At 37.6% G+C, this 15,853-nt stretch overlaps 1 protein-coding gene across 1 annotated transcript in view; it reads right to left on the reverse strand.

The window, feature by feature from the left end:
* The window catches only part of UTRN (utrophin), a 419,780-nt gene that overhangs the window by 15,918 nt on the left and 388,009 nt on the right, over positions 1 to 15,853 (reverse strand). The window contains exons 66-71 of the mRNA XM_009282506.2: positions 15,507 to 15,643; positions 13,820 to 13,858; positions 13,510 to 13,575; positions 9,939 to 10,004; positions 1,414 to 1,572; positions 778 to 1,021 (exon numbers count right to left, since the gene is read on the reverse strand). Coding sequence (XP_009280781.1) covers positions 778 to 1,021; positions 1,414 to 1,572; positions 9,939 to 10,004; positions 13,510 to 13,575; positions 13,820 to 13,858; positions 15,507 to 15,643 — 711 coding nt within the window. The remainder of the gene's footprint in view (positions 1 to 777; positions 1,022 to 1,413; positions 1,573 to 9,938; positions 10,005 to 13,509; positions 13,576 to 13,819; positions 13,859 to 15,506; positions 15,644 to 15,853) is intronic.

Genomic DNA, 15,853 nt, shown 5'->3' on the forward strand with positions numbered 1-15,853 from the left:
GGAGGTATTTAAAAGACGTGTAGATGCGGCGCTTTGGGACATGGTTTAGTGGACATGGTGGTGTTGGGTCAACGGTTGGACTCGATGATCTTAGAGGTCTTTTCCAACCTTAATGATTCTATGATTCTATATGCTGACTTCAAAAACAATCAATATTTCTTCCCCAACAAAGAAACCCTACAATCTCTAGCTACTGACATTTGCTAAAAGGCTCTTGCCTTCAGCATTATTTGTGCGCAGACCATTTTGCTGTAGCTTATTAGTCTAAATATTCTACTCAAGAGGAACTGAATTTTTAATGGAATGAATTGCTCCTTTGCATTTTAGATGTATCTTTGGCCATCTGTCTGTGGCATGCTAAGAAAGGTTTCAGTGACTAACCATGACAACAAATAAACAAATTATTTAAGGAAAGGCTGGAACACTGAAGTCAAATACAGGGTGCGACTGACACCACTACTTTGAATAGGGTGTATATTTTCTTCCCCCTGCTTTTTCATGAATAAAAAACTATTGCACTTGTTTGTGTTATTCTCAATGTTTCGTAAGTTACCATGCTCACTCCAGCACTTGTAATCATCTTGTGCTCATTCGATTTTCACCATGGTTTATACTAGATGGTAGGAAAAAAGTATCTCTTCATCCTAGAAATGACTGAGTACAACAGACCAAGCTAGTGTGGTGAAAATATCCACAGTAAAATTCCAACGCCTTTGTTCCACCAAGAAATTCATCATGCAGAAACAACATGGGGGAAAGACATCAGTGTACATCTACCTGCTCAAGTAGCTGCCGCAGCCGGTGAAGCTGAGACTCCAGTTGTTTATTGTGATCTTCCAATATTTGCATCCTTGCTTCCAGGCGACCTTTGTGTTGCCTCAAGAGTTTAGCTTCAGCAATGAGCTCGGCATCTTCAGAAGCATGCTGAGGTGACACAACGGAGTCAGGAGGTGATGCAAGAGGGTTTATTCCTCTCCGAAGATGTTGCTCCTTTAGTTGCTCATATTCTATCTGCAGACTCCTGGTATATTGAAAAGAGGAGGAGAATGATGACTTAATCAAGTAAACTAATAGAAAAAAACATCCTTAGATCAAATGATGCTATCATCACCTCCAACTACAGAACACAAGTAGCTCATACAAAGACAACATCTTGACTTGTGGTTTATTGGAAAAAAACATAAAACATAAAACAATAAAGTAGAAACTAAGATATTTTATCACAGACCCACCCTCTTCTACCTAACAGAGTCAGGCTATGTATGACATATGCCTTGATTGATTTTTTTTTTTTCCCCCTAAAATCATGACTCCTAGGTCCATGTCTTCTCATCTCCAACAACTGTACATAGTACATGCATGGCTCAAACAACGAGGTGATAATTCAGACACCAGGTAGGATGATTATAAGACCTTTGCTCTTCTTCGAGGTCAGCAATGATGCGCTCCAACTCTCCTCGCTCTTCCTTTTCCACTGATTTGAGTATCTGAGCAGGACTCTGTGGCTGACTCACAGGTGACTCTCCTCCCAGCGTCTGACAATACTGCTGGATAAGGGCATGCTCATCCTCTCTAGAGCAATAAAACACCACAGATAAAGACAGAGCAGTAAAACATTTATTATGTGAGCAAACATTTTTTTCAAGCTGAGGCATTTTGTTTGTTTGTTTATTAAAAAGGACTAAGAGAGCAGGAAATAGGCCTGCAAGAATCTAGTATGTAAGTGTCAGATGTGTGTCTCAGCAAATTGTATTAAAATTTGAGTTGTTTCTAAAAAATATACTGAAAAAAACCCATATAAACATACAATGCACAGGAAAAAGACCATTGATCTGTAGTAGTGTAAAAGACCAGTTTAATGTATGCATAAAGAACAAATGCTGCTGGTGGTTTGAAAAGAAATAGTGCAAGCAAGAATCTGAGATAATATAAACCAAAAATGACTGATTTGAAATGCCTTAAAAATAAATATAACCAAACAAGCTATCTACTAGTTTGGTTGGGTTTTTTTTGTTTTTTTTTTTACCATAAATAGGTGACATTTTTAATATTCTTTAGGAGATAATTTTGGTGTGCTCAATTTACCTAATAAAATTAGAGAGAAAAAAATCCCCACAGAATTGTTCAAGAAGTCAGAGAGTAATGAATCATCAAGTATCTAGCTAACACTGTGCCCTGCACAAAGGGACTGACAATGCTGCAAAAATAATGCTACAGGTTTTGAATTAGCATTTTATTTCCAGGGGTTTTTTTCCATTTTGATATACACGAGACACCTTGAAACTCTTCAAGGGTAGCAGATGTCCTTCTCCTTACAGATTCAGGGATAGAAATAAACTATAACACTGTCTTCCTCCTCACTCGCATACAAATTACCTTCTGGTAAGGAGATACAGTAGTCCTGACACTTTCAATTATGCTATAATGTCCAAATGAGTTTGCTTTTGTATAGGTGTGCCTTTCTTCCCCAGTTGCTGGCTTTTCTCCATAAGTAAAGTCAGATGGCTAGAAAGTGAAGGATACCATGTCCTAAAAATAGTTTTCTTGCTTGCTTACTCAAGAAGGATAAATCAGTAGCAGAAAAACATATACTGTTCATGTTTTTAAGAGAGAAATTGCTGCAGCAGTATGAATGCTGAAGAAAACCCTCCTTAAATTCTCTTCTGTGCTTGACTGCAAAACAGAGACTGCATACCTTATGATACTGTGAAGTACTGTCCCTACAAACTTTATCCTAAAGATCTTCTACAGTTAAAGCATGGTCAACAACAGAGAGAAAAACACGAGCAGTATATTTACACATATCCAGATATCATTTATAAAAAAGACCTTTTCATATTAAAAATATTTCTTGTGCTGACCTTTTTCCTACAATTGCTGGAAAGTAGCAGCTACAAATTCTGCTATTAACTGATTGTGGTCTGACATAATGAAAAGTATCCTCAAGGACTGCCTTTGAAAGCACATACAAAAAATAGGAAGGTCATTATATGCAATGTATTTATTTTCCAAGTAAAAGTGTAATGGAGCTTTTCAAGAGGCTTTTTAAAATTTCTGGTCAGTCAATTTAACATCTTTCATCACAAAAGATCCAAATGTTCTGTCTCATTTGAATGAATAGTAAAACCAGTTATTTAGAAGTGTATACCCTGAAAAAAACAGAAGTTATTTCTGTGGTAACAAATAATCTATAAACAAACACATGTACAAGTAAAACACATCAGGTGTTTTACAGGCCATGCACATGGATTGGGGTTTTTCTTAGAAATAAATTCAAGCTCTTGGGGTAAAGGGAGCAAATGCGTGTGACAGGAACAAATGAGAGTTGCAAACGTACTGTTTGTGTAATGGAAGACCCTATTTTATCCTGCCAAACCAAGATTTTTTGGTAGCTCAGTCCATCAATATCCATTTAAAAGCATCACCAGTATTAGGAGCAAGCTAAAATAACCACAGATTTAATAAAAACTGTTTTCTGGTGTCTCTCTCTTAGAAAAGCACTTCTATCATGCAGCAAAGCAATTTGGTTCTTTGTAGTACTGCTTAAGACAACCTTTTTACTGAAGACTAATCCTATGGCAGAACAACACTGAACTACTTCTTACTGAGGTCTTAACTATTCACTATCTACCCAAAGCTATCGTGTGGTCTTCCACTTTCCGACTTGTCTATGAGATTTGAAAATCTAGACTATTACAATCAAACGAATGTGCATCAAGTAACACTATATGTAAAAAACCCAAACCAAAACAAAAAAAATTATAGCCTCTGTTTGTTCTATCCACTTTAAAAGTTCATGGCATTCTATTCCACATAAGTTCATTTATGATATAAAAGTTAGAAACAGTCAGGTATGAAGATATCCTTCCACAGAGCTCTGGTTGCATATCACTTTCCTTCATCCTATCTTTTGTGATTAAGTCTTGGTTTGCAAAAACTTTATGTGTAAAATTGAAAAAGGAACCTAATTAGTGAGTTCTTCCGCTTTTAACAATGAGTCGAAAGTTTAACTTTCCATTCACTTATTTCTTATCTGTCTTGGCTGTAGTCAGTACTATACTCATGAGAAGAAATGACAATATTGATCTTCCCATACAAATGAATAAATGTAACGAATTCTTCATTCAATACAGCTATATAATTAAAATATAATTGGCATTGTATGTGCATTTAAGTCCCTCAAAAATGTAGGGGATACCTGACAACATTAGCTGAAAAAGAAACAGAACAGTGCTCCTTTTTTTTCCTTAACTACAGAAAAAAGCCTCTAACTGCTTTCTCTTCTCCACTACTTGAGTGATCTCAGGGAAACCCATCATCACTTCCTTTGTTATTTTGCATTAGTCTAGTTAAAACTAAAGCAAATGCTAGTGCAGCTAATGAAGTTTGGAGCAGGTCCTGATGTGATAATGAAAACCACATGGTACTTCTCCACCCTTAAACCATCTTGATAAAAGCCCTCCACCCCTTATAACTAAATTTTTGCCAAAGTTACATCGCTTGAACCCCTTTTGGGGCTTCAAACTCTGCGGCATATAGCAGGGCTTCTACAGCCCTGCAAAACGTGCAGAATCCCCTCACTGCGACCGAAATGGCTGCACTGAGCCGAAGTGCTGGTGATTCAACGTCACATCTTCAGCGAGCACAGAAACAGAGTGTTAAAGCAGACTTGAGAGAGAACACAGCTTTGTCATCTAGGTCTCAAAACACTGTTTACGTATTAATTTAAATGATACAGTGTAACTACACATACAGCCTTCTTTTGTGCAAGCATGTTGATATTGTCAGGAAAGGTTCACGTGATCAAGTAGTTCAGTCTGGTTATTTCAATCAGGCATCAAAAAGCTGCTGTCTACATTTTAAGGTGATGAATTAGTTTATAAACAACTATGTAGGTCATCTGAAATGGAATTTTTTTTTTAATAGGGCTTTGTAAAGCTGGATTTATTATATTTACTTGAATTTATTAAATCTGAAATTCTGTCAAGATTGTACATTAGGTGTAACCTCATTTTTTAATGAAACTTATAAACCAATTAAGAAAAGAGTTTACCCAGTAAATGCTTAGACACTTTTGTCTGTATTGTGGTCCAGTAGGTGAGATCAACACAGCTAAATACAAATTGTTCAAGAAGGATTCCAGATAATTTTATAGTTTAGACTCCCAGTTATTCAGCCCAGAGGAAACTTCATTTCCCTCCTCTTTCACTGGTTCAGAGTCTCAGAGTCTGCACAGGACAGACTGTGAATTTTAACCGATCTTTTTTTAGGGATCACACCTTTCAACTGACAGCAGGCTTTTTCACATGCTGGAGGGAGTGCCTGATAAAAGAAGTCTTCTGAAGGAGAAGTCTATTTTTACCATGTGTTCCACCTCTGGTCTGTCTTGCAAAATTACTGGTTCAAAAAACCTGAACCTTGAACCTGCACCAGCAAACCTCATGGCTGTAATTAAGACGGACTCATTAGTAGCACAGGAGTCCCAGGGCAGAGCTTCACAATGACCTACAACATAAGGGAGTGACACATGCTCTACGGCACACAAACATTTTTATTTTGAGAATCCGGGACTCTCTTCTGCCGAATTGGTTGGAGATAGCAATCAGCAACCAGAACAAAAGCACAACATCAAAATAAATGTCATCCTTTCTTGGTGGTTATTCTCCTGAAGACCCTGCGTGCTTCAAGAAAATGCTAGAAGTACACAAGTCCTTCAACAGCAGAGACTGCAGTTCCTTTTCAGCATTTCACCATAGCAGAAAGCAGTAAAAATGACATCCCAGGAGGTCAGACTTGAAAGAAGTACATTTCAAAGGAAAAGATGACCCCAACAAGGAAACCCAGGGAAAATGGCCTTTGAAATATCCTGTCCTCTTTGTGGATATGTATTTTCAAGAGGGCTATTCCAAAACACGCATTAGGCATGGAGGAAGCAAGAGGCAAATAATGTTGCATATAACTTCCCTTGCATGAAGACTATGCTGTGGAAAGAAAAATTCAGATTTCTTGACAGTCACTTTTCATCAGTGTATTATTTTATCTGGTTAAGAAAACTGATTGTTAAATTAGATTTCAGATAGTAAGATGTGGGTATTTGCAATCCTCCGTCATTGATCATCTTCACTTTTCCTGTGGCTCTCATACAAAGCACCATGCATTCTAGTCCAACTACCTTGGCCTACTGATGCTATGAGAAATATTAGAATAAGGTTCAAGAAGGTACTCCAAAATGCTTTGTCTTTAACTTACTTCTTGTTCTCCTAATTTTATCACCATGTGGAACTAATTTCTCATTGTAACAAGATGCCTTTTAACCACTTACATCATGTCAAAGTATCCAGGTACTACATACTGGGCTCCAGTTTGACTTACGACACATTGAGTGGCAGTGTCAGCTAAAAGTACCACTGGCCTTCACTGCTTCTTCCTACTCCTGCACCCACGTGCACATCTCCCTAACAAATAAAATTTCAGGTATGTTCCGACTCTACCTTCAGTTGAATGTGAAGTGGCATCAACAGTGCTGCAGACATGAAGATGACTGATAGTAAAGGCATTAATCAGAAAACACCTATTAAACGTTCACATTTATACAGAAATTATTTATACTATGTTGTCCTGGTTTCGGCAGGGGTAGAGTTAATTTCCTTCCTAGTAGCTGGTACAGTGTTTTGGATTTAGGATGAGAACAAAGTTGATAGATAACGCACAGATGTTTTAGTTGTTGCTAGGTAATGCTTACACTAGCCAAGGACTTTTTAGTTTCCCATGCTCTACCGACTGAGAAGGCTGGAGGTGCCCAAGAAGCTGGGAGGGGGCACAGCCAAACTGGCCCAAGGGACATTCCATACCATGTGACGTCATGCTCAGTACATAAACTGGGGAAAGCTGGCCGGGGGGGCCGCTGCTCGGGGACTGGCTGGGCATCGGGTGGCAGTTGGTAAGCAATTGTACTGTGCATCACTTGCTTTGTGTATTATTATTATTATCATTTTATTTCAATTATTAAACTGTTTTTATCTCAACCCACGAGTTTTTTTTCACTTGTGCTCTTCCAATTCTCTCCCCCATCCCACCGGGTGGGGGGGAGTGAGCGAGCGGCTGCGTGGTGCTTAGTTGCCGACTGAGATTAAACCACGACATATGTCCAGTGGACTTCAGTATGGGCTAGATAGGATAGTTCGTACATTACAGGAGTAAGAGGGTTACATTCTTGTCCTATTTTCCTTAGCAACTTTTTTTGTCTTTTCATTCTACTACACCACAATTTGTCAAATTGTGAGGCATAGCTTTCTGTTAGGGACACTATTTATCATTCTTTGTTGCAGTCTTCATTTTTTTCCTTATGCTTATCTTCACTTGTGAAGAGGCCAGTCTGCTTTTAAGATATAGATGTTTTTGCATGAATTAAAGCCAAAGAAAATTCATCACAACAGTCTAGCCTAAACATTTAGAACTCCCTAATGTATGGAGAAGACGACATGAAAGAAAAACATTTTTATTCAATGTATTTATATCAGAAAACTCATGTATGAGAGCATTAGAATATTTGTTAAGAAGCTGGACATACTACAGTAGAGGCTATGACTTTTTTTTGCTACCTACAAATATTTTTCCAGTTGAGGAAAATGTGTTTTTTAATGGAATTCACATACCCTTAGGGGAAGGAAGGGTTAGAAAAACTTAGTTAGGGAGATAAAAGAAGTCATAATGACATTCAAGACAACAGGTTAGTTAAAAATCAAGAAATTTCTTTGAAGAATGTTTTCTTAACCAAATGGCATATTGCAGAACATTCCTGCAAAAACTCATGATGTTTAACTGATGGCAGAAGTTTTCTTATTGTCATTCAAATGTAGAAGACTTCTTACACATACTCTTTGGAGCATGAAGAGCGTTAAAAGTATTGTTGATGAACTTGTTAACCTGACAAGACCAAAGCAGTAACTTTACAATATTAAATGCAACTATGCCTCTCTCTTAGGTTCACAGTAAACTGAAGGACTCTTGAGGACCGATAAAAGTAAGATCACAGAACAGAACATACGACAAGCAGAGAATTTGATTTCCAAACCAGTGATCATCTCCTGAAGGTTTGAAAGAATACCTTAAGAAAACAAGATTTTGCTTAGACAGGTTTACAGCATGGGCATCTGAGCTGAAAAAATGTGCATCCAAATTTCAAATTGCTGCTTCAAATTCAGCCTATGAAAAATGACTACATCATGCTCATTTCTATGCCAAACTGCATTTAAACAATAAGAATAGAGCTGAACTATAATCCTAAACTCCCAATGTTCCAGCTGTAGGCAACTTATGATCCAAACTGGGATCCAAACTTTATAGCTGTGTAGATCCCTGCGATAGTTTAACTCCAAACTTTAAACCACAGTTCTTCAGAATTTTGTGAGTACTTCAGTATGTACCTTAATGAAAGCATGCATAATTATCTGCAAATAAAACAGAAGGTGCCATTTGGTACAAAAGTTACTTTCGTGTCCTCCCTGGCCTCTAAATCTCTGCATATTTTGTTTGTGTAACAGTCCCCTTTTGACAACAGGACTGAGACCCAAATTCAAAAGTCCCTCTCACATATTGGTACGGAAGTTCACCATGTTCATTCTTTTTCTTAAAATAAAGGTCATTTTTACAGGTGAGCAGGGAAATTGCATTAAAATTAGCAGCTAATTTGCCAGTAAAAATTAAGCGTGTACACCCCCTTTTACCATTGGGATGGACGGTTGTTTGATCTTTGTATACGAGTAGACTCATTAATTCCAAAATAAACAATCAAGTGTATGAGCATTTAGCTGCTTTCAAGTTTTCAGCTTTCCCCACCTAGTGGCAGTATGTTTGCTTTTTGGAAATCAAAAGGGAATAGCTTGGCTGCATTTCTGTCATTGGTGAGCCTACCTATGACAGAAACACATGAAAATGGTTACATATGAAAAAAGTTTTATTAGTTATGTAAATAGAGTTAATTAAGCAGAAAAGAGGAAACATTTAAAGGTGGTCTCTGAAGCAAAATATTTTAAATCTCAAATTGTTAGTACGTTCATAGGTAGAATAATTTCATTATTAGATTTTAAGAACAGTAAATGAAAGTATTATTGAGAACAGTAGCATTTCCTAACTAAAGCTGAACAAGAAAAATTTCTGTTTCCTCTTTAAAAAAGCTGATGACATCCATTAATAACTTAAAAGAGGCGGAGTCCGACTATACTGATTTAATGAACAGAACTGATGATACAGTGAGGTTAAAACATTTGTGTATTTCTACACTGAGAAAAATTGTATTTAATTCATCAGTAATTTAAGGGGTTCTATGCTTTCCAGGTTCATCAGTGCATTTTAATGAAGGCTTTTACAATAAAAGTACACATAATTCGAAAAAGAAAATGGCTTTGATAAAATTAATGTGGGACTATGTTTATATCCCCAAGTACAAACAGAGGGATCAGCAGCTGCCAAACTGAAATCTAAACAAGAAGTAGCAACACTGTTCTGGCTCTGCAGAACATTCAATATAGATGATTTTTTTTTTTTTTCAATGAGAAAATTGTCCTGGGAGTTAGGACAAGCTATCGACCCAGTCCATTATCCACTTTGACACAGAAGGATTTCTTTTCTAATCTGATAAAAGCAGAAAAGGAATACAAACTAGAACCTATACAGCTGTGACTTTTTTTCAGTCATGTGAAATATCCTCCCTTTTGAAGCGGAACGGCTGACAAATGTAGAGTTCCCTTCCATCATCAAATGAACATCACCAATTTCTACAATTGGTGCTTGGAATAATGAAATTTATGCAGGCATCCTTAGTGTCATACTTATTAGCTACTTCCCCGGGACTAAATCTTGTGTTACAACTTATGAAGATTATACCATGCAGCTATAACCAAAGTTCCTGACAGCCTGAACGAGTATGAGTTACTTACACGCTTCCTGTGGTGGAGCTACTGTCCGTGAGGAAGGAGCCATTGGTCCTTTCCATCTGCGCCAGCCTGAAAGGCAGGGAAAGATCACGACCTTCAGAGACCATGCTGCACAATTTAAACAGAGGCACTGTGAAGATCAATTCTACTTAGAAACAGCTCAGATATGGCAATCTTGGTATACATAAATAGGAATAAACTCCTAGATTTTGTGACAGAAACCTATAATCCAGAGGACTTATGAGACACTTATGCTATGATTAACTAACTCTACTTGCCAAGCAACAAAGAACAAGTAATTTTCTATCTCTAGTATAATTATCATTAGCACCACCACAACTCTCATGGTAAAATTAGTTAAAGAGATGTTTTCACAGATGGTTTTCTTTTTGAATTTTATAAAGCTGGACTAACAAAAGAGGCTGAATAATTTTAAATATAGCACATGCAACATCTGAAATTATGCTTGGCAAATAACATCACACTGTGGACAGACAAGTCCTGGAAAACAACACAAAAAACAGTGTAATTACAGGGAGTCATGGCCTATGGTTCTCATTTGGAAGGAATTCCTTTAAAAGGACTGGATTATTATACTGTACATGTAAGGCCATACCGCTCTAAAAATCGCAGCAGAAATTTTGTCTATTCAATTTTCTAGGAAAGATATACCTTATCTACGTAAGACACATGTAAAAATCTAGGAATGCTCAATGCTGTGCACATACACTGCACTGCACCAAATACAGCTATTTCCTTTATTATAAAGGTATCTTAATTTCACATATATTTTGGCAAGTGTGTTATGTGTTATTACAGACATCTTCAAACTTCTTTTAAAAAGCAGTGTGCAAGGCCCTAAAGAAATGGGAACTCTGGTGTCTTCTTTTAGCATGGAGCAAGCTTGCCCATCTGTACATTTGTTAATATTCCTCAGGGTTGAAGAAGGATAAACAAAAGTACACCCAGGATGAAGTTGTCTTGATCGCCTCGTCCCACCACGGCTGGGGTGGGACGTTGTGCTCCAACACCTCCCCTGAAGGGAAGGACAAGCTCCTAAGTGCCTAGAGACATTCAGATCATCTCTGCTCCGGGGGCATCTCCGACAGATCTAGTCATGGTGAGTAACAAGAGTGAGTTAGATGCTTACAAGTGACCTTTGTAATGCTGCTTAGCTCAGCATCTTTACGTCTTTGATGAAACATATTTTTTGAAATTAATCTTCATAGACCCTTTGTCACACAGGGAAGTAGTACAAAACACGTATCTTTCAGAGAGAAGAGCCTGCCCTGAATCTCTTAGCAAGTGAGTAATAGATATCCAGTCTCACAAACGCAGATTCTACCATGATCACCATGTTTTCAATCTCCATCATTCAGTGAGGATTTGCTTGGAACAGCCTATGGAGCCAGGAGACAGCCCTGATCATGGAGCAGAGGGAGACAGGGAAGGGACTCAGAGCTGCAGAGAGCCTTCAAGGCAGGATACAAACTGAAAGCTGAGAAAGGGAATTAGAAGCAACTCAGAGGCGACACAGCACAACAGAACAGGGAGACGGTACTTGATTGCAGGTAGGGGAACTTTGTTAAAGAAAACTGAGCGCTGAATGTTTTTCAATCAGTGACAATAAAGGTTTTAAGCCCTAATATACTGTTTCTGCTGGGCACAGTCTTATTAAGGAAGCCCTGGTAATATTTCTTGAAAGAAGCTTAGCTGAAAAGATCAAGACAACAAAAAATATTTACTAGTTTATACGTGAAATATGCATAATAACAGATCCAACTAGAAAGCACACAATAAAAATTATATGAAAGATACAGATGGAGTTATGTCTTCATTTTTTTAGATTTTATTACTAGAGGGAAAAACCATCTTGAATAATTAGATGTTTAACTTAGATAGTTAACTTATATAGTAATAAGTATTTTTTAAGTTTGTGATTTTGTTAACCAACTTCTGCACAGAGCAGGTACAGATTTAGCTTTGTATCCTGAGATACATGGTCCACCTTTGTCCACCTTCAGCAAGTCTACTCCAGAGCAGAACTGGTAAGAGCTGAGGGGGGATACCATCTTGAATAATTAGATGTTTAACTTAGATAGTTAACTTATATAGTAATAAGTATTTTTTAAGTTTGTGATTTTGTTAACCAACTTCTGCACAGAGCAGGTACAGATTTAGCTTTGTATCCTGAGATACATGGTCCACCTTTGTCCACCTTCAGCAAGTCTACTCCAGAGCAGAACTGGTAAGAGCTGAGGGGGAGCAGGGGGAAAACAGGTATTGCACCTGGGATCTCCCTTGATCCTTAATGCGGGTCCAGAGTTTGTGCTTCATCTGGGCACAGAAAGCCACAGCATTCTGGCACCACAGGCTGAAAAAAGGACATAGGGAGACAGAAAATTCTCACATCTTTCTAGAGAAGTCTAATTTCTTTGCCCTTGCCTAGTTTGTAGTCCTGTCCATGGGTTTTAATTGATTACAGCATGGCCTAAATTATAGATTCAAAGAAATGTTGGGTGATTTAAATGAATTGCATGTTCCAAATAATTGAAAAGCACTACAGCTTTGCCTTTGACAATGTACTAAGCTACTTATGAAGGATGAAAATATTCATTGTTGGGGGAGGGCGGGGGGATTCATTGTTGAGGGCGGGGGGGTAGGAAAAAAAGAGAAAAACGTGGAGGCTGACAGTAGGTAGCCCGTCAGTGTTAGTTTCTGCCCCATTTTTCCCCTGCTGCAAAGATCATCTGTTGGGTATTCTAGGTATTTAACAAACTGTTTTGAAGCTTTCTTATGGTGCCCATAGGTAAGAATTCGGTTATCTTAAACATAAGCTCTGAATTTTTATTCAAAAAGCTGAAAAAGTTAACATTGTTTACTAGTTGTGGAGATCAGATAAAACAATAAAAACACCGAAAGCAAAACCAAGTCAGTTCCCATGGTAACATGGATCAATGTCTTTGCTGCCTAAAAGTTGGGTGTTGTTACTTGGTTTTGAGAGGGTACCTCTGGTTAGTGCTTAACCATCACCAGCTCTGAATGTACAGAATAGAGTTCAACAAAACACAGAAGCATTGAGATGGACTTGGCAGAACAGACATTTTATCATGAAAGGACTAGGCTGACCCCATAAAAGCCAGAACGTAAAACATTTGTAATTATTATAGGCTCTGCTAAAAGTCAGTAGTAATGGATAGTGTCAACCTATCATAGAAGAAAATGAAAACCTGAGTTTAAAATCCTACAGGGAAAAATTATATATCCAACAAGTTCAGTTTATTTCCAAAGGTTAAAAATGAAGAAACAAAAGGAAACAGCACATTTTAGAAATAGCGCACAGCAATTCTGCAACAGTTTCCATTCTGTATGACAGACGGCAGATTTAATGCATCTATTTTACATTTAATATGACTGTATTCAGAAGCTGATGATTTAAAAACATTTGACTTACTTCTGAGTACAGAGAATTATATCTTTTTAATAAATAATGTCCAGCCAGTAGAGTATATTAAAATCTGCAGGAATCAATCACAAAATGCAGTGTACTGGTGAGAAGCTGTGCATCTCTTACCTCGTAGCATACTGCTCTATCCTGGAGTGTGTGTCATCATGAAACAGCTGTGGAGACTGGGAAGGACTAGTTTAAAAACAAAACAAAACAAAACAGAGTGGTGTCTAAAGCAATTCATGATATCGACAACAGTAATTTTAAAGTAAATTAGACTGATGACAAATAAATAAATTCACAATGTTGCCAAGGGGGTTATTGCTTTGGGTCAGCCATGCCCTGTAGCTCATGCACATCAGATTAGCAGCAACTGAGCTAAAAGAAAGCAACCAGTATACTAAGCTTTCCAGACAAAGGGGTTCTGCATACTCACTCATATTGCTCTGGCCACATACTGATGAGAGTGATAGGACTGTAAGGAAGACAAAATAAAAAAGAAAAAAGAGAGAAAGAAAGAAAGAAACTATGAAACAAAAACTTTAATGCCATTTAAGCAAGAGAAAGCTGGAGAAACACAAAATATTTTAACCGGCAACCCACCCAGATTATTTGAATCAGCAACAATTGATGTAGAAAAGAGACAGCAACAGATACTGCCATGTATCATGGAGAGACAGGAGACTGACTTGCATACTTTGTTAAATGAAAATCAATTTTTTAAAAATACCAAATCAGTGTTATTGATTGAACTGCAGTTCATAAACCATAATCAGTTCATTTAAATTCTGCTCAAGTACTGGAGCTTTCCTTTTAATCTAACTAGAAAATACATTTACAAAAAAAATTGGGGGGGAAAAACCACCACTGACAACAAAAAACCCACCATAAGTCAAAGTTATCAATGCTTAGTTTCCTACTGCATAAAAATAATCAGAGGTAAATACATATTGTATTACATTCTGACACTTGAGTAACTATTTAGGATTTTTTTTTATTTTTATTTTTTTATTTAAAGGAATGTGTTACTGAGTTTTGCCACCTGCAGGGGAGAGAACCAATACCAAGAATTTCCTCAGCAGGATGCTGGCAATTTATCTGTGTATTTCCCACATGACTGGACCAAGAGAGTTTTATCCTGACCTGTGATTACAGTTTTGACATTCCAATTTCTGGCACCACTGTCAAACTTTCATCACATCAAAGCAGCTTTGCTTTCCTGTGTTGGTGACATTTTTTTTTTTTGTTTTTAAATACAGACCAGCTGAAGACTGCCCCAGTGAGTAACATTTTAACACTTGAATGTGCGTTGCTTCCTTAGAAGCCAGGCCACCAATAATGCCAGTTTTCAGATTACTTTCTCCTGTTTCTTAAACCGCTCATGAGCAGGTTTTGTTTGTTTACTGTAAATAAAATGCACAGTCCTCCAGTCATGAAAACAGAGCGTGGACAATGGCACCGGGCTGTTGCATGCAAGCAGAGCATATATGTTGATGCTTCACATTTGCTGTTGCTAGCTGTGTTCAGACGATACAGTAGCACTGCAGACTCCAGGAGTCAAGGAGAGTCAATCCATGAAACTACTTCTAGCGCCCTGTCAACACATCTTAATTTTGCTCTTTTAAGAGTGTCCTTTGCTGACAACTATGAAGTAAGTAAATAAAGCGGAGTATTTCTGCCAGCACCGTAAGTAATACTGTGGAGACACTGAGAGTGCTCTCTTTTATTAGGCCACCTGTATTTCTGAAGCCTGTAGGAACCTAATTAGCTCAGAGATTTCTAACTCCAGGGACTTTGAGATAACCAAATAAGCAGTGCAGTTCCAAAAACCCAGTCTCCCCAAATCTATGAAAGCGCTCTCTGCAAAACAGCCATTCAGCCCCCTCCAACATTACCTGCTAAAGTCCATGGCTTTATCATAAAATGCTTACAAAAAACAAAGTATAAAATACGTTACTTTTTCAAAAACAGGCAAGATCTGCAAATAATGTGAAACAACTCATAGAAAATAACACAGCACAAGGCTCTACAACTGCTGTTGATTATTTCTTGGGTTTCACTTTTTTGTTTTTAATGGAATAGGCCTGTGACCCCAGGAGCAATTACTCTATAATCAAGCTTACGTCTCCAGGTTGTCACCCTCCAATACTGTTTGCACAGGTAGGTAGCCAAGTCGGGGATGCTTTGCAAAATACTTCTTTGACCGGAACTTATTCTTCAGCACCTTTGTGAAGTCCCGTACATCTTCCCCAGATGTTGTCTTAAAAAGTTAAAAGAAATTAAATTGAACATTGCTAAATAGCATTGAGATAATAATGCTGCTACTGTCCTGAAAAAGGATACAACGAAGAACTTCAAAATGTTAACGATGTTAAAATTGCCTTTTTAGTGTCCTGAAATATGATACAATAACAACGGTAATGCATCTACAAATTCTCTTCTATTGGAAAAAACAGCGAGGCTTCAAATT

This window comes from Aptenodytes forsteri, unplaced genomic scaffold (assembly GCF_000699145.1).
Source record: "Aptenodytes forsteri isolate BGI_AS27 unplaced genomic scaffold, ASM69914v1 Scaffold357, whole genome shotgun sequence".
Classification (NCBI taxonomy): Eukaryota; Metazoa; Chordata; class Aves; order Sphenisciformes; family Spheniscidae; genus Aptenodytes; species Aptenodytes forsteri.